Here is a 20,042-nt window from a genome sequence, read left to right as displayed (position 1 = left end):
TTAGATTCTGGTTTTCACCACTTTGTGTGGTTATATAACTGTTTCCAGAAACTCTGGGCTATCGACACAAGGAGCAGCTTCCAAACGCCTCTGAGGCTAGCCTCAAAAACACAAGATTTATGGCTCCGCTGTGATATTCGGGCAGAGTCAGCGCACATCTGAGGCTCTGTGCCACTTCAATTCACCCTCATAAAAGATACAAGAGCAAAGAACCAAATAACAAAATCAGGGCAGTTTCAGAAACCACACCTCAAACTTTACAAAAACTCTGACTGCTAGGAAAAAATGTGTTATTTAATCCTGATAAAACCGAAATCAATTAGGATTTATAGATTATCAAGCAGCTATTTTTAAATTTAAATGCAATAATGGTCAAAACAATAGACATCCATGGAGAATCAAGTATTGAAGACATTCAATACTTTATTTATAACATAAAATTTATTCATAAAAGAACCATATAACAGAAGGTTTATAATGAAAAGCAGGGCAATAAATACAATGGGAAAGATTTTTTTTCCGAAATCATGGCACAAAAAACTAAGCAATAGCGAAAAGTTTTTGGTCGTCCAGTCAGCTAATCTTTAAAATGCTAACATTTGTAGCTTGTAAAATTTCCAGGCATTTGGAATTCTAAATGGAATGACTAAGGAAGGAATGTCTTCGGAAGGCTTTTAGTCCATAGCAGTCTGTAAGAGTGGGATCTCAGTGGTGGATTAGCTTTAAAACTAGTAAAAATACTGATTTTCTGTGATGCAAGGCCAAAATAAAACTCAAAAGACAAGGCATAGGGCATAAAACAAAGAATCATACTACAAAAACTAGATAATTCTCTTAACAGTTCTCCATACTTCATAAAAAACACTTACATTTATAAAAGATCAGTTTCACCATTGCTAATGTGTGGTCACATTAGCGATATTTCAGGGAAATTTTGCAGGCAAAAAAAGGTCCATTGTCTCTTGTCAATAGCATAGCGAGGTATAAAGCACCGCGTAAACAGAACTCACTTTCAAACCAAGCAGCTTAAACATGAGTGTTTTTTGCCCTCACGCAAATCTCAAGAGGACTCCAATTGGAATGACTGGATTTCACCCGCAAAATTTCACTTGAGCTACGGTAAATGTGACCTCACCTCTAGGATGGCAGATTGTAGATTATGTCTCACCACTCACCATCATTTTACCCAAACACATGCGCTGGGAGGGGAAGGGTAACTGTGAGAAGCAAAAGGCATTGCAAAAAAACTTGCTCTGTTGATATACATGGTTGGTGTTAATACTGCTTTGACTAACAGCGCAGCAGAGTTCTCTAGTAGTCGATACCCTGGTCGTTGTAGTGCCCTCTGTACTCATCGTGGTATTCGCCCTGGTACTCCTCCTCCTGATATTCAGCCTGATAGTCACTATCGCTGATTTCTGAGCCATTCGTGCCTGTGCCCTGGCTGCCATTGGCGTGGATCATGGGCTCCGTGGGGGTGGCGCAATACTTGGGGTCGTAAACCTGCCGTCCCAACCCGTACACGCTCATGCCCTTCTGAGAGGCCACCTTATTGGTTCCCATTTGCAATGAGATAGTGGAGTTGTCAACTGGTTGCAGAGCTGCCTTCTGGTCATAGATGTCCCTCCTGGTGCCTGGGGCAGACATACCAGCCTGGAGAGAGATAGACACAAGAAAAACATGTCATTTTCGATAACTTGACCTATTTGTGTGCTATATTGTTGGTACAAGTCAATCTTTGGGTATACCTGGCTGGCTCCTTTATTGGTGCCCATTTGCAAGCTGATGGTGGTTTGGTCGTAAGGTTTCTCTGTCTGTGTCTTGGGGTCGTAAAGGTGTCTCCTGGTCCCGTAGGCGGTCATACCAGCCTGGCTTGCGCATTTGTTGGTTCCCATCTAAAACGAAAGTCAGAAACACTTCAAAAAGTGCTTCAAAAAAATCACCTGTAGATGATCCTAGATGGTCATTGTTACACTCCAATCAACCTTACTCTTTATGAACTACTCCCAGAAGCAGCTGATACTGGTTGTTTAGCTGTTTGATTCTAGATTTGGTTTTGTAATTAAAGGGTTTTAGGTTTAAACGCCACAATGGGCGATCCTTGATCTATCACTATTGTGGCCTTTAGGAGCCGCCTAAACGGAGGTTATTCCAGTCGCTTTCGATAAAAGCATCAGCTGAATAAGTCATTCGTAATGCGCCTTCCCTTCATGCTCTGTCACAAATCAAATGAGGTAACACTGTGGTCAAGCTTCCTCTAAAAACAATGTATGATATTCATCTAGAAACATTAAGGGAGTTCCAGGAAAAGTGCTTATAACCTGAAGTCCGATGACACACTGGCCAGCCTTCATTTTCTCGTCATCAAAATGTCTCTGCTGCTTGTCTGCATATTTCACGCCAATGTCGACATTTGTTTCCATGCCTTTGGTCTTTGCCTGTTGAAAAAGAAATAAACGTTTCATAGTTGCAAAATTTAAAATGTTAATAATATGTCTAAAATGCCAATTTCTGGGTTTTACCTAATATTCAACAAGACTCAAATTTAGCAGAATTGAAGGACTTGTAGACGTACCATACTGGCCAAAGCGAGAAGTGTGGTCTGGACTTGCGTCAAGTTCCCGTTTTCGAAGAGGTCGTTGGCCTCAAAGATGTCGTTGGGCTTCAGCCCGTAGGCTAGGATGGCTTTGATGAAATTCCCAAGGTTCTCTAGCTGAGGGAACAATGGTAACAGTAAGGGTGTGTCTCTCAGTAAAATGATTGGTTACCTCATTTTCAGATAAAAGAGTTAGAGATAAATCAAAGATTGCATGAATGGGTCCATTTATTCTTACAGATTCTTCAGAGCTTTTATACTATAGGGTCTATCTGCAGTTGTTAGGAGCTTCTTCTTCGTGCGTCATGTTTTCTCAGCTGCCTTTCCTAGTATTTGCCAATAATTTGATCTGAACACTGTATTGTAAGTCACTTTGGAAGAAAAGCGGATGAAAACAAAGACCTCAAGAATCTCTAAAACATTTACCTTATGCCAGTTTAACTGTGTATGGTTTATTTTCTTTATCGATCCAGGCTGAAGTTTGTTTATCAATCTGAAAAGAATAAAAACAGAATCATTTCAATTCATTTCTTTTCCATATCCATCACATATATAAGCATCTTCTATGGGCAGATTGAAGGTCAAGTGTGTAATTTCAGTGCTACTAGCATCACCAAATTGAATTAAGAAAATAATGATTGTTTCAAACAAGTTTTCTGCCATTGGTCAGTCAAACATGTCATAACATCTGGCCGGTGCGCTCAAACAAGCAATGCTATGATAGTCTTCAAGCCTGACAAAGCTGGTGTTTAGTAGGTTTAGCTGGTCAGACAAGTGGCCTCCCATTCTGACCAACTGAAAAGTGCCCAAAACCACTCTAAAAACTGACCAACTCTGAGAAAATCCAAGACCAACAAACTAGCGTAGGCTGGTTTAAACTGGTTTTTTTTTTGTATTTCAGTAGGGAAACCTTGCCCACGTGGCCAAGTATGTTTATGTTTACCAACTCACTCGCACAGTATGACGCCATCCTTAAGGCCTTTCTGAAAGCTGTCTCCGATCGGCATGCCGGTCACCTCCTCGATCCAGAAACGAAGCTCCTCCTCCTTCTGTAGGTCATATTTCTGTGCGATCTGAGGAGAAATAAGCCAATCAGTGAGTTGGCCAATACACATCAGTCAGATATGAGTCAAACCGGCTCTGCGGGATGTGTCCAGGATAATCTTACTTCAGATTCTATAGTTATGTGTCAGCATGCATGCTTATCTCAACAAATGTAATGTCAATACACTTTGCTGATACTCGCACACAAGGTGTTTAACTTCAAAACACATGACACAGGACCAAAACAGCAGTTTGAAAAATTAATATACACCTCTTTGCCTGTTAAAAGCTGCATTAGAGCAAATGGAAAATCATCAAATGCAGCTTAATCAAATCAGATTGCCAATAAAACCTATTTTCTGGCTTACTTTGTGTTTTTCCTTTATGAATAGAACTGTTTGCCTTTAAAGCATGTGATGCAACGCCGTCATGCGATTCCACCAGCAAAAGAGCATAAAATCCCCACAAAGAGTCGCCGCATTAATCTATTCTGGCCGTTTCGCTCTTTCTCAGGACTTTTCTGACTGTAAATAGCACCGTTGACCTGCTGACATTGAATAATGTACTCAGAACGGACAACTACGACTAACAACAGAATGAACTAGATCTTTACAAAATGCCTGAATGTAATGTGAGAGTTGTTTGCCTGTGCAAAAGCATCCTATGGCATTTGCTAAGGTATTTGGAGGGCTTTTTAGTGCATTGCTATGGGGTTGCTAGATAATTGCTTGCTCTCAAAAGAGCCCATCCTTGTTGATATTCTGGTCATAAAAATGGCCTCAGTTGTGCCTTCAATGAACGTTCAGTTGTCGATCCAATAGGCGATAAAGTAAGTCTTAGAAAAGTAATAGTACACCTCTAATTAACAAGCTGCATGATTGGAGGCATCAAAGTTTAATAGTAGGGTTTAGTATGTTTAGTAATTGGTTTATTCAAATAGCAAACCCCAAGTATGAGTAATATAAAAGCGAAGCATGCCTTTCCAAGCACTTTTAATTAATGCAGACCCTCAAAGTATGTTTTTCTTCTTCATGAGTGCTAAACACTACTTCATCTTCAAGTACAAATCTTCAAAAACAGATTTGTATTCAGTTTCCACACTTACAGCAAGATTATACCCATTTAAAGCAGCTATTAATATAAGTTCCAGGAAATGGCTTTTATCACAGAGACTCCATTTCAAGTTCATTGTTCAGGGTCAGACTGTACAAAGACAAAGCTAAATGTGGCCATCAAGATTGATCATGAGAGAGAGGGACAAAGAGACATACAGTACAGGGAAAAAGGGTGGAGAAGATATTCTCAGCAGTTGGCGTTGGACAGAGGCTCCTGGAGATCCTGGAGTCTCACTATACATCCAAAACATGATAAGAGCTTTCCTCGCGTCCTTTCAAGAAGCAGTCTGCTATCTCAAACCTTATTTCCAGCACAAACACAGTCCTAACCCTTCAGATTTGACACAGAAACTCTTCCTTATTCCTCTTAGTGTTTAGCTTAGGTTCTATGCTAATTTCAAGAACTTCATTTCCTTCTCAGAAGCGGAGGGAAACGTGCGCCAACAACAGCAATATTTTTTGGTCAAGGTAATATTATGTTACAAACTGCAAAAAATTATTCTGTTTCTGTCAGGTAACATATGTGCTTCGTTTATACTTCTGTTCAAAAGTTTGCGGTTGGTAAGATTTTTTTTTACTGTTTTTGAAAGCTTCTTATTCTCACTAATATTACAATCATTTAAAATAACGTTTTTCCATGTGAAAACATTTTCAAATTGAATTTATTCCTGTGATTCAAAGCTGAATTTTCAGCATCATTACTCCAGTCTTCAGTGTCACATGATCCTTCAGAAATCATTTGATTATGCTAATTTGCTTAAGGAACATTTCTTATTATTATTAGGGATGCACCAAAATGAAAACTGTAAGGCGAAAATAAAACCGAAAATTCTGGATGCACTTGAAGGGAAACTGTTTTTTTTCTTAGCCTTTTTTGTATAATTGTATTAATATAAGCGTTTTTAATGAAATTCAATCATTTTAATGATACTGACTAAAAAAAATACAAGCCAATAAATAAAAAGGTAACAAAAAGAAAATTTTCTGGATTTTTTGTAACATTGTAAATATCTTTACTGTTACTTATGATCAATTTAATGCATCCTTGCTGAATAAAAGTATTTATTTCCTTCAAAATGTCTTACTGAACCTAATTATTTTTCTCTATTGAACTTTACTCTATTAACGAGACATTTTTAAGGGACAAATCAGGTGAAAACAGCTCCTTAGGGAAACAATTTCACAGTTTAAGTGCCATGAACACACTATTATTATACCATTTAAACACTATGGTATTTGAATATGATACTAATTTAGAATCACAACATTATGAAAGAGTGAACAATGTCTCAAAGTGATCTCAGTATGATACAATAATGTTTCAGCTCTAGACTCTTAATGTATGCCAACAACTGTCTCATTTGTGCCTATTTTTATTTCTCCTGAGGGATTTTAAGATATAGCTCGGGGCCCATAAACTTCCATAGAAGGTCTCCGAGCAAGCTGAAGATCAATAAGACATCCTCCCACACTAAAGCCAGCAGTCAGAATATGAGACCACTAGGAAAAAAATGGTGTGTGGGGTGTTGTGGCAGTTCACTTGTGCAATTTGAGGTCAGCCGAGATGACTTTTCTCCTATAATGACAGACAAAAAAGCTCAACCGTACACAGTCTCTCATCTTTGAAGAACTGCAGAACTTTTGGTATGCTTCAAATAGTTCAAAAGAGCACTGGATGATTTCAGATGTAGTGGGAGACAAAGAACGTTATATCTCTGATATAATGAACCATTGACTGGGGTGATTTATAGTAGACATAAATCGGAAAAATCTAAACTGACAAAAAGGAGGGGAAAGAACAGAAGAGCTCCACAGAGAGACTGAGGAAAGATTGGAGAACCATGTGCCTGTCTTGTCCTTCCTTCCAGTCCACTGGGAAACCAGCCAGTGGTAGAAAAAAAAAAAAGAGAGAGAGAAAATGTGGAAAAGTGACCCTTGATGGAGATGTTGGAGGCATTTGCAGAAGAAGAACATTCTGGAAGGTTGTGGGCTGATCCCGCTGGAGTCCGACCTCTAGCTCTCCTCCCCCACTCATAATTCTGAGAGCTTACTGATGACAGCACAAAAACCGAGCAAACATCTGACTGAAAAAGGTCAGGGAGTGAAAGGGCTCGATCAATTCGACAAATAGTCCCTCAGAGATCGATAAAACAGTGATGACAACGGATGAGGGGAGGGGTGACCTTTTCACATTGAGTTTTTAAGGCTAACAACACATACAAACACAGAAATATATAGTTTAGCAGCAAGAGAAACAATCTACAATCCTCTATTTGTTTCCAAAATAAGCATAGCTTCTATTATCAAACTCAGTTTACAGAATGATTAAGAATTCTGCAAACTTTACTTCGCAAAAACAAACTATGAACAAAAGAACGAACTCACTTACCCTTCCTCTCAGACTAATATTGAGAAATGTGCTGAAATCAAACATAAATGGCCACTTATTTGCATGTGAGAAACTAGTTCAGCCAGTATTAGGCAATATTTAACCATGCGCTCCGGAAATAACCAGCGGAACAGACAACATATAATCATTTGCTCTACTATACAGTATACCTGTGAATTCAACTGAAAAATAATTCACAAAATGCCAGACAACATTCATCCCGAAATACAGTAGTAACTAGTTTTTTTTATTTTGTGTTGAAAATGTGTGTAATAAATATTCACGTTTAGCAATGCTAGGGGGCATAGCTAGATGATAGCTGAGTGGTTGCCAGGTTTGCGTAACAAAAGCAGCCCAATTGCTATTCAAAACCCGCCACGGGAAAACCACGGTCCTGGCAAGATTGGTGATTGATTGTGCATTGCTAGGGTGTTCTGAGTAGTGATCGACCGATATTGATTTTTTATAACCGATACCGATACCGATTATTTGCATGTTTATGTGCCGATTACCGATATGCAGAACCGATATTTATTTACTGTTATACTTCTGTTTTTGACACAATTATTACAACACAAATGAACTGAACAAACAATTTTATTTATAACAATCACTCCCTCCTTGCATACATAAAAAACTTTATATTTATACACAAATAAATAGAGGGGTCTGAGTCCAAAAAATAAAGTGCATTGTTACTAAGTGTCTTTGTTTAAAAATAAAAGCTTTGATGAGGTAAAAAATAAAGCACAAAAATTATTCTAACATATATTCAAAGATAGTTGAGTGATGTATCTTTAAGTGGTTCCACATGTTGGAGGTATTTTTTGTATTGTATTTTGTATTGAAATGTAATTCATTTTAAACAGTTTTAGAAGGTTTATATGTGCCATTTAATAGGTTTAAAGAGTGAGGAATAATTCACTGGGTAATATTAATTCACTGAATAATATTAGCTGGAATATAACATTATCAGGAAAGTAACAAACAAAACAGCATATTTGCATTTTCCAACTAGTATGTTATTAATTATTAATAATGTTTTTGTCGGTCTAGATCATGAAATCCTTTCTGACAAAGTGCTGTTTATCTATGCGTTTACACAGAACTATATAACTTACTCAACCGCGATCGCGCGTGGAGATAATAAATAATTAATTTCCACAGAGCGGTATTTATTTAGATTTGTATTAGCGAAATAATGGTTATGCAGTAAATGATAATATAATTTAGGTTGTTTAAACGAGATAATATTGTCAAAAGTTTCATGCAGTAGCCGTGCTTGAGCATTCCTGGTCATCAATCCAGTGAGTGCGCAGCAATATGAACAAACTTTTTTTTTTCGAGACTATATAAACAGCACTTTGTCAGTTGACATTTCATGATCTAGATTGAATCTATATCATGAAATGCCAACTGACAAAGTGCTGTTTATCTATGCATTTATTTTACACAGAACTCAACCGCGATCGCGCGTGGAGATAATAAATAATTAATTTCCACAAAGCGGTATATTTAGATGTGTAACGTTATTAGCGAAATAATTGCTATGTAGTAAATAATATAATCTAGGATGTTTAAACAAGATAATCTTGTCAAAAGTTTCATTCAGTGGCCGTGAGCATCCTGATCATCAACCCAGTGAGTGCTCAGCAATATGAACGAACTTTTTTCTCGAGACTAATGGTGAGCAAATACAACTGATAGAGAATTAAATTCAGTGCTTTTATTTTCAACATGCACTCATTCATGTCTGTTTTATTTAATTCATGTAAAGTTACGTCTTTATTGGGGCAGGACATGACGGATTACGCTACGTGACTCCATGAGTTCGTCTCAATTTTTTAGAACCAAGCTGCATAAATAAACTAGGCTATCAGGCATTCATGTCTCAAATCTCATTTCTGCATGTCTGTTATGTTAAATAAAGTTGAAAAATTAAAGCAAAGCAAGCAGAACATATGTTTTACCTGTGCACAGAGTTGTTGTTGACTGATCTCCTCAGACGCGGGCTGCAATGGCGGAATTCTCAAAACGGCCACAAGATGGCGCCGTTTATCGGCGAATCCGATATTACAAAACCGATACCCGATTATGGGAAAATGCTTAAATATCGGTAAAAATATCGGTAAACCGATACATCGGTCGATCACTAGTTCTGAGGGGTTGATAAGGGGTTACTTACTGGCTTCAATCAAAAGAGCCCACCCTAACAAGATTGTTTTTATATTTTATGCAGAAAATGTGTGTAATATACCACAATTCAAGTGCATTGCTTGTAGGTAATTGCAAGGGCGCTCTGATTGCAAGGTGATTGCTAGTAGAGCTGCACGATTAATCCTTAAAAGATCGCAATCTCGATTCAAACACCCACGCGACCTTATTCCTAAATGACAACGATTCGCTTGTGTCTATAAAACATTTGACAAAATCCCACCAGAACATTCAGATCTGCGTTGGCGCTGCCGCTGAGCCAGAGAGAGCAGTTGTCATGTATAGGTATAAAACAGCTTCACAAACAGTCTTTTCAACCACACAGTATGGTTATTAATATTCATATTATCACAGAAGTACTAGGATAAACGTTTTTACTGATGTCTACGGTAGCGAACAAAATAGAGTAAATAACCTTTTGAAAGTAACTTTGGCGCTTCATTATGGAAGCTTGTTTCCGCCACAGAATAAAACATTTTAAGAGACAATTGCGACTTTTTATCTCACAATTGCGAGTTTACATCTCGCAATTCTGACTTTATTTCTCAGAATTTTGAGATATAAAGTCAGAATTGCGTGAAATAAAGTCGCAATTGCGTGTTATAAAGTCAGAATTGCGAGATATAAAGTCAGAATTGCGTGAAATAAAGTCGCAATTGCGTCTTATAAAGTCAGAATTCTGACTTTTTTTCTCGCAATTGCGACTTTACATCACGCAATTCTGACTTTATAATACGCAATTGGGAGATATAAAGTCAGAATTGTGAGATAAACTATTCTGAGGTAAAAAAAAAGTCCGTCTTTCAGAAAAGATGTCAGAATTGCGAGATATAAACTCACAATTGCGTGTTATAAAGTCAGAATTGCGTGATATAAAGTCGCAATTGCGAGAAAAAAAGTCAGAATTCTGACTTTATAAGACGCAATTGCGACTTTATTTCACGCAATTCTGACTTTGTATCTCAAAATTCAGAGAAATAAAGTCAGAATTGCGAGATGTAAACTCGCAATTGTGAGATAAAAAGTCGCAATTATCATTATTTTTTTTTTATTTTGTGGCGGAAACAAGCTTCCATACTTCATTGTATCAAATACAAATGACTGTTAAAAATGAAATTGCCATTGAATCATTCACTCAAGAGATTCGTTCAAAAACGCAGAAGACTTTGTGTGAAGACTTTATGTGTGAGTCATTGAATAGATTTAAAAAACAAACAAACATTCATTTAAATTAAATTAACATTTTTAAATAGACTGCAGCAATTGACATTTTGCCAGAACTTCGAGTAGATAACATGATTTTTTTTTTGTTAAGTCTGTTCAGAATTGCGGTAGAATCGTGATCTCGGTTTGAAACAAAAAAATCGTGATTCTCGATTTATCCAGAATCGTGCAGCTCTACTCGAGTGTTTGGATTGGTTGCTCGCGTATTGCTTGGTGGTTGCCTGGGTGTTCTCAGTGCTTGCTAGATGGCTAAGTTAAAAGAACCCTTCCTAACTGGATTTTGTGAAGAAAATGGTTGCTAGTGCATTTCTAGATGCGGCAGCATTACTAGTTCTTAGCTGTTTTGAGTTAATTCGAGGGTGCTGATGATGTATACCGGTAATTGCATAGAAAAGTAATAGCACGCTTCTCCTCGATAAACCGCATGATTTTGTATCATTCGTGCGTGCCATAATTTGAGTTAAACACCAAGCAGTAATAATAATGATGCTTGACTTAATCATCACCATAGCTGACAATAGCTATGTTTCCATTCAAAGTTGTGAACTTAACTTCGCAACTAAACTATCGCATAAAACATATGCCAATAAAGCGGTGTTTCCATCCAGTGATTCGTAGAGAACAAAATTGTCGCTTCTGGTGCTAAATATCACTAAGAAAAGTAGGAGAGGCCACTGTATATGATCATTTTCATATATATTGTATTACTTGTGTCTCAGAGCGCGCAGACGAAACGCAATAAACAAATTTCGGAGGAAGATGCCTGCTGTTTGGGAATAGTAAGGCATCATGTAAGACAGTTTGATGACAGACTTTGCTCAGGCATTTCAGAAAACAGCATTTCAGATGCTGTGCAAAAAGATCGGTCCGGTGGTTAGTCCAGTTATGCAAAGTCTTTTTTGATGCGCATCGAGGAATTTATTCTGTAAATGCGTTTCCATCATAGTTTATGCGCATGCTTTCTTATTGGACTCAAACGAGCGCAAGTTTTTTTTATGCACATTTTTAGAATTTATGCGCATCTTGGTGTTTCCATCCAGCAGTTTTTTATGCGATATCCCAAAATGCGCATAAAAATACGTGGGTGGAAACACAGAATGACACAAAAACCACAAAGCTCTTAAAAGAGTGCAGAAAAAAGGTTCAAACAACAACTTTAGCCAAAAGTTGTTGTCTGTGAACCTTTTTCCTGTACTCTAAAAGGCTTTCAGACCTTGAATAAACGTTGATAAACTTGAAAAAAAGAGGCTTTTTAAAGATTTTTCTTTTCAATGTTTACACTGCTATAAGATCCTGCTGTACAACAGACGCCAAACAATAGCCTCAGGAAAACACACTTTCCTGTTCTTCCTAAAACGGCAACACGGGGTTAAATCACTGTGGCCACACTTTGCAGAGCCTCATACAATCCTAGAAAATATTGCTGATCAGCACATTGCGGGGAATGTAATGGCCCCTCACTGGGCAAGCTGCCCATCAGCAGTAAAAGTGTTTTTACGCCGAGGATCAAGATGGAATGTGGCGTTAGAGAGCGACGGATCAAAGCCGTCAGGTTAACCTAAAGTCTGGGTTTACCCAAGAACCACCGTGACCTCCCCAATCTGACCCACGGCCTCTCCCAGGACACCGGTGCTTGAGCTGTGGGCCCAGTACTGGCGTATTTTCAAAACTGCAAGACGGACATGTACGCTAAGATAGATGCAGAATGAGATGCCAAGAATAATTAAAATTTATTACAGTCTGAAAAAGTTTTCCCAAGTCTGATTCCCAAGAATCAAGGTTTCTGTTGAACCACATCCAAACATTTCAGGGGGAAATCCTGCATATTTAATGTTCTGACAACGGAAAAGTCTTGGAAGCAACATACAAGACAATGTATTAAACTAACTACTAAACAGAGCTACCAAAATCAAAAACATTTCTATTGAACATTGCCAATGGCTTACAAACTCAGTCTGGAAAGGCTGTTCTTCTATCCACTATACCTGGGGGAAAACAACTGATATGATTAATATAATGTAACACGAATGGTCACAATAAAAATAGGTTGTTAACTGACATCTCTTCCATGTGTAAAAATAAACCAGCCTGAACAATATCTTCACTGTGCTGAATTTAAACAGAGGATGATGCTTTGGCAACAAGCCCGTAATGAACGACCCCTTGCGTCTGCTGTTACATAACCAGAGAGGGTCATTAATTTGGTAATACATCCTTTTCTATTATGTCATTTGTGGTTATATGTTAAAGGGATACTCCACTTTTTTTGGAAAATAGGCTCATTTTACAACTCCCCCAGAGTTAAACAGTTGAGTTTTACCGTTTTCGAATCCATTCAGCCGATCTCCCGGTCTGGCGGTACCACTTTTAGCATAGCTTAGCATAGATCATTGAATCGGACAGGACCATTAGCATCTCTCTCGCAATTTTACATTTTCCGTCGGTCTTAGTACACGATGTAACTACAGAAGAGTCAAGTTTTAAATAGGAAAAATATCGAAACTCTTTGGTCATTTTTTTGAGAGAGATGCTAATGGTCCTGTCCGATTCAATGATCTATGCTAAGCTATGCTAAAAGTGGTACAGCCAAACCGGGAGATCGGCTGAATGGATTCGAAAACGGTAAAACTCAACTGTTTAACTCTGGGGGAGTTGTAAAATGAGCCTATTTCCAAAAAAAGTGGAGTATCCCTTTAAGGAATAATTCTATTTGACAAGGTGGCGTGATTCGTTGACATTTACAGGCTGATGTACTGGGGAAACTAACATTTTTAAATCTCACTGTGAGCTTCGACTTCCCACATTTCCAAAGTTCAGCTTGCAGGAAAACAGCTCTCGGCTTTCAGCAGAGCAAGAGTGCTGATGAAACTCAAGAAACGAGACAAACAAGTCTTCGGAAATCACATGACCTATAAAAGGTTTGAAACAAACATGGTTAGGAACGTTCTCGTAGTTCCAGGTTAATCCTGCTTGAAAGGTATAGGTAGCCTATTTATTATATGAACAGCATAAAAATGTTTGTTTATAAGAAGTGTATTATTTATCTGGACATTAACATGGATGCCAATCAGGCTTAATGAGCCACTAGGATGTATTAAAGTGTCATTAAAGTGACAGTAAAGATATACATAATGTTACATTTTTAATTTCACAATATTACTGTTTTTGCTGTATTTTGATCAAATAAGAGGCTTCTTTCAAAAAACATTATTAACCTAAAACTTGGACATGTGCTCAAAAAGTGAAATGTATAACATACATTTGCTATTGAAATATAAGGATTTTCAAAATGCTGAATATATTTATACGCTGATAAATGCCTAAAGAGTCAGCACAGCAAGTCAATTCTACTAGTATTACACATGAAGAAGTACGCCAAGAGCAACAGCTCTTTATTGCAATAAACCTCAAAAGCATACTTTAAGAAATGGACCTGTAAGGAGGCAAGGGACTTTTCCTGTAGCCTTTCATTGTCCAGACAAGTAAAATGGAAAATAAGTCATGGATTAAGAGGGGAAATGGTGTAATGGAACTACTTTCCACTAGAAAGTAGTCAGGATCAACGTTGCAATTTTAGCCACATGCTTTTCATTTTACACATAAAGGACCCAAAAATTTGAATGCTGTCATCACTTACTCATTACTTTCGTATGTTTTTCCAAAACTGTATGTCTTTCTTTCAGCTGCGGCCACACAAAAAGTGAATTTTTGGGCAACATTCTGGCCCCTCTTTACAATAATAATTGAAATTGGAGCTCCAAAATGGCAAGAAAGCGACATGAAAGTATCATAATGTGTCCTGTCTTCTGAAGAAATGATTGACACCTTCATAAAAGTTCATGAAAAGAGTAGCAATTTGTGAATTTCTTTAAGTTTAACGAAACAAGTTTGATGATTTGAATTTGATTCTCGAGTTCAACTCACTAACTCAATGATTCTGGATGCAGCTATTTGTTTGTTTGTCACACAAAGATATAGTTTCAGAAGAAATCCTAGCACACAAGTTAAATAGACTACTTTTATAGTGTTTTTGCATCCTTTCTGAAACTTGAACGCCTTCCAGCCTTATTGCAATTCTCTCTTTGTGTTGACGAAAGGTCATAAGGGTTTGAAGCAACATGAAATTACAAAATTTCGGGGTGAAATATTTCTTGTAAAGCATCTGGCTAAAAAGCAACGTTGTTTCTTTTGAGCTAAAGAGGTCATTATCGCAATGAATGCACACTTTGACAGTTCAAAGCCATAAACTGAACTCGTCTGAATGAAACAGGATTATACACATCACAGCTGTTCCGGCAACGTCGTCACATTTTAGGAATGCTTAAAATTCCAAGATGAAATGCTTACTTCCGAAGGGGTTGGATGAAAGACGGGACAGATACCTACCAGGATTGCTCACTTCAGAGGTGAAATATTAAATTGTCTACCAAAAAATAGTTTACTTTAATTTACCTGTACTAAAATAGCTCTTTAGCACTGATGATGTCATGCTTGAGAAATTTGAATGGGGGTGTCCTTCTTTACCCTGATTCACTGGCTTTACTTATCTTTACACATAATCCTGTCTGATTAATCTGAGGAATAATATCCTGAATAAATCACTACTTAGAGACAAGAATATTAAACATGCTCCATTATGTTTTCCCCCAAATGACCCTCCTGCTTCTTTTGATGGGAATGTTTTCACTCAACAACTTTTTTTATATGACAGTCATATTAAAAATCTAAAACATGGAGATCACCTCTAACCAGCTCATCTACGATCTGGGCAATCTCAACTTGAGGAGAATATGTCTCTTGTATTTAATATGATTTTTCTAAATCCGAAACTTTTTTTATTGGGGGATGCTTACTTAGCACATTTTTCAATTTATCCAATTAACTCAATACTAAACACAATACATTATATTAAACATTTAAATAAAACATTATTAGTATTATTATTTACTTGTATTAGTATTATTAATAATGTGCCATTTCATTCAAATTCACTTGGATTCAATCTCCACGTAACGGTCATGGCCATGTCTTACATAATCAATAATACATTGGGAAAACAAAAAGATATTAAAACCAAACTAACAGAAACAAGCACAAACAATAAACTAACGTTACTTTTGAAAGGTAACGTTACAGTAGCCTAGTTTCCCCATCCTATAATAGATACCACATCGTATAACCTGAACCACACATACCAAAAATGTATACATACAAGGCTAAATGAATATTTTTAAAAAAGAAAGAAATACAATTCAGTTTACCTTGTTTTTAACCTCCGCAGATAACCCGTAGGCTGGTCCCTTGTTAAATTGGGTCATGATTCACTTTTTGAGTTTTCTCCTGAAGTCAATGAACTGGCCAACAGAGAATGAGAAAAGTAAAGTCCTAAAGCTGCAGTAAAAATCACAGTACAGATGATTCGGTGCTCCGTGTGAATGAATAATCCTCGCGCACAGTGACTTTACACACAACAGACACTCTCTCGCGCAAAAACTTCCAGCTACTATCGCGGATTTGTGGGTGGAGCGAAGTGACTGACGCGCCTCTACAGCCAATCAGAAGCCTAGGCTCGTCTATTGTTTCTCTGGCTCTTGGTGGCCAAACTAATAGATCACTTGGCAAAACCATTGACGAGTTTCTGTTTACTGGAAACCCGTGGCTTATCTCTACAACTGTATGGTGTAATAATCCTTCCTTTGTATTTTTCGACGTTTTTTTTTGCTAGTTTGATAACTGCAATAACAAGATAAGCATTTCATTGTAACTTTTCTATTTCATAACTTTAAACTATTTCATATGTCAATTTGTGAGGTAAATTCATGTGAGGTAAATTCAAATACGTCTATATTAAACTAAACGGAAACTATATTAATACAATTTACAAATGATGCAATCAATAATACATATCAATTAAATAGTATAAAAAAACAATAATTAGTTTTAAAATGAATATAGGTGTATATGTATATATATATAATTAAATAAATCAACATTTTATAAGATATTTCTAACTATTTGACTGTACACTGATCTGATTAATGATGATTAATTAAACATTCCATAATTTAATCATATATTATATAGCACATAGGGCAAATTTATTAAAAACAACAGAAGCTGAACAAGTGCTTTCTAGATAGCAACGAAAAATAAAAAAAGCAAATAAGACACCAGACTTTTACTGCTGTAACACCAACTATGGTACAATATTTTGACAAAAAAAAAAAAAAAATTGTGTAAAGCATTGCTTTAGTGTACATTTTTAGTATTATTGCCTAAAGGGAAGAAACCAGTTTTGATATAATAAAAAAAAAAAACAGCAACAACAATTCATAAACAGAAATCAAACACAAAACAGACACATGCAGGCTCTGTATGATCCAATTTCTGCATTATCATGTTCGGTATCATCAAGTAGCTTTAAATAACCATTTGATGCTTTGAGCATGATGTGAGGGCTCTAATGTCAGGGTTTGCTTTTGTCTGAAAGGTTGAAGTGAAAACATGGGAAAAAAAACAACTATCAATGGAGGTTGTTTGTCAAAGGAGATCAGTATCTTTCGCTGTCACGTAACCTGTGTTGAATAAAGAAAACATGAAGACATTTTTTCTACGGTTGCTTTCTATTTGTGAATATTTCTAATAACTTACATATTAAAGATCAAGCAGAATAGCTGCCTGTTTGGAGTTTTGCCATGTGTTGTCTGTCCCTGACAACTTGATGTATTTTATCAGACACTGAAGGCCTTTTGCCAATTGAAATCAATTGCAACATAGAATAGCGAAACTGAAGGGACATTCTGCATGGTCGACTGAGAAAGATATTGATAAGAGCAGCTTTGTGAAGTAAATACTAACCAGTCAGTCAATGAGAAATAAAAAAGTTCCTTTGGAAAACAATCAGGTCTTTCTTGATAAGAGTCTGTAGTTTATGACTAGGTTAGTCAGCACGTTTTTGTCTGCAAATCCAGGCGATAAGATGCACAGAATGCATATACAAGAGCATGTTAAATGTTTTTTAGTTAAGATTATGATTTCAAACTCAATCTGGATTAGTTCTAGATTTACAATATTCTTTTCGGTTTCTCTTAAACTAAATCACTTTTGCTGTTGGCATTTGGTCTTTACCCCCTCCTCCAAAAACTTTCACTGATTTTAAGGTCTGGACTCAGAGGTGAAAAATTAATGTGTGAAAATGATTTTTCATGCTCCATTCTTTCATAATTTGAGCCTGATGAATCTTGACGTTGTCATCCTAGAATATGGCAATGATGCGTCTTCCTACATGGTGGTTTAAGAAATAAAAAGCTACACACCATCAATTAGAGTTAGAAGAACTGTTGCAAAACATATAACATGCTAGAAGCATCATAATCACCGCAATAATGATCCAATCATAGACTCTTAAGCATTTAAATCCAATTTGGCCGGGCGGTGTTTCATCGCTTGTTTAAAAACAGTTTCTCTGTGGACAAAAATGAATGTGATTTTAATTTCTGCAAGACTCCATCCATGCTCATAATAACCAAATTATACATGACATCACATACCTGACAGACATGTCTGATGGGATCATCCACTTACAGATGTTCAGAATCATCACAGTCGAGGAACTTAATGCTGAGAAGTAAATGACTAAGTTACCTGCGTGAACTTGTCCTGGCAAACAAAAGAAACCATCAGGGTATGTTCTACCTCATGCTGAAGGTGTAAGAGAGCCACAAAGAATAACAGGAAATTACAGAGCAATAAAATAAGATCTGCAGCTGAGAATCGCAGCTTTTCCATCTCCTCTCGCTGTTTAGTCTTTAACTCACACCGTTTCCTCTAAAACCAACCACACGCCAGCACAGGAAGAGATCAACAATGAAGTACCGCTGAATGGTGTAGTGAGCTGGACAATATTTCGCAAAAACACGGAGGAAAAAATGTATATACATACACATGTAAGAATGAGGTATGGCAATCTAAACAAGTCTAACCTTTGAAAGGGACAAACCTGTGATCAAAAGCCGATCTTTTTCGTGCAGTGTTGGAAAATGCTGAAACTATGAATGGAATTAGAAGCACCTGCACATGTAAAAACTTCTCTTTGGTTGACTGTTCAAGGGCGTAAAAGGTAGAAAAGGTGTGATAGGATATTTCATCAGCCCTATCGTGACTTTGGCGTTAAAAAAAAAAACAGAAAACGCTGATGCAGTTGGCATAGTTGTGTATTCAGCACGTCAGTAACCGCATAGGAATGATTCGCATCAGCTTCACTGAACAGTATCAAAATGCATGTAATTCCCAGTTGAAGTCATGCAAAAAGAAAATGTGGTTTTCTGTAAATGTTCTCCTCACTCCAATCTCCCTAGGTAGATGGACTTAGGGTATTTGTCTTTCAGTGGTGCCCACTGCACAAAGAAGTAGTCAGAAAGGTAGTAGAGGATCTTGCCAGATAGAGACAGTGTCTCCACGCGACAGATGCTCTCCACGTAGACGATCAAGACCCTTTTTAGGCCCAGGACGCCCAGGAGCAGCCCAGCGGCACACAGTGGGACACACGTCCCTGGACCGTTACACAGCACCTGAAACACACACACACACACTTTAAAAATACAAAAAAAAGCACACAATAAGATTGAATTAATTACCTGTAGTCATGAACCGACAATGAACAACATTGTTTACAGCATTTGTTAATCCAGGGTCATGTTCATTTATAAATATACATTATTGCTCACTGTTAATTCTTGTTTGTTCATAATGCAATAGTCAGTGTTAATTCATACCAATTTAAAATGTAACAACCAAACTAATTAAATGCTGTAAAAAATATTGTTCATTATTAGTTCATAATACCTAAATGCATTAGCTAACATTGAAGAAAGTGAACATTTATTACATGTTACACAATGAAAAGTAATAATGTTATATTAAATCAATCAAGTTGTCTTAATTAAACATAATATAATATAAAATTTGAAATAAATTAATACTTTTATTCAACAAGAATGCATTAAATTAATAAAAAGTGATAGTAAAGACATTTACATTGTTACAAACCATTTATTTTAAATAAATGTCTGTTCATCAAAGAATCACGAAAGAAAAATATTAAGCATCACAACTGTTTTCAACATTAATAGTGATAATGTTATAATGAAATAGGATAATGTTTCTTGAGCACCAAAATTTTTTATTTATTTTTTTAATATATATATATATATATATATATAAACTTGAATGATTTAAAAATCCATAAAATTAAGATTTTAAAATAAAAAAATAAAAGTAAATTTTTTAAATAAATTTGAAATAAATAAATACATGTAATTAGTAATACTGATAACATCTCAATTTAATTTTTTTCTTTCTTTTTTTTTTACAGAAATGGGTTGCAATAGTTTTTTTCTTCTTCTTTTGATTACTGATGTTGTTTTGCCGCAATTGGAATAGTGTTTTCTTTCAATACCGT

General features: G+C 36.5%; 2 protein-coding genes across 2 annotated transcripts in view; both read right to left on the bottom strand.

Moving 5' to 3' along the window:
- Positions 1–403: 403 nt before the first annotated feature.
- cnn3a (calponin 3, acidic a) lies at positions 404–16,104 on the bottom strand. The gene is made up of 7 exons (XM_084399236.1): positions 15,844–16,104; positions 3,548–3,669; positions 3,023–3,089; positions 2,576–2,713; positions 2,322–2,438; positions 1,749–1,895; positions 404–1,653 (listed from the first exon to the last, which is right to left on the bottom strand). Exons 1-7 carry the CDS (start codon positions 15,898–15,900, stop codon positions 1,312–1,314), a joined length of 990 nt encoding a protein of 329 aa, XP_084255362.1. The 5' UTR covers positions 15,901–16,104; the 3' UTR covers positions 404–1,311.
- A 550-nt stretch (positions 16,105–16,654) lies between these two features.
- The window catches only part of alg14 (ALG14 UDP-N-acetylglucosaminyltransferase subunit), a 14,071-nt gene continuing 10,683 nt past the window's right edge, over positions 16,655–20,042 (bottom strand). Inside the window, exon 4 of the mRNA XM_084399238.1 lies at positions 16,655–19,152. Within this exon, the coding sequence (XP_084255364.1) occupies positions 18,922–19,152 (231 nt within the window). The 3' untranslated portion in view covers positions 16,655–18,921. The remainder of the gene's footprint in view (positions 19,153–20,042) is intronic.

Source organism: Rutilus rutilus (assembly GCF_951802725.1).
Source record: "Rutilus rutilus genome assembly, chromosome: 24".
Lineage (NCBI taxonomy): Eukaryota > Metazoa > Chordata > Actinopteri > Cypriniformes > Leuciscidae > Rutilus > Rutilus rutilus.
Note: the sequence above shows the minus strand (reverse complement) of the source record. Positions and strands in the feature narration are given on the sequence as shown.

What these genes read in the sequence shown, in the direction of transcription:
- cnn3a (XM_084399236.1), bottom strand. Translation starts at nt 15,900, where the DNA reads ATGACCCAATTTAACAAGGGACCAGCCTACGGGTTATCTGCGGAGGTT. An exon ending in CACAGTTAAACTGGCATAAG is followed by an intron (nt 2,714 to 3,022) that starts GTAAATGTTTTA and finishes TTGTTCCCTCAG; the next exon opens with CTAGAGAACCTTGGGAATTT. An exon ending in CCAATAAAGGAGCCAGCCAG is followed by an intron (nt 1,654 to 1,748) that starts GTATACCCAAAG and finishes ATCTCTCTCCAG; the next exon opens with GCTGGTATGTCTGCCCCAGG.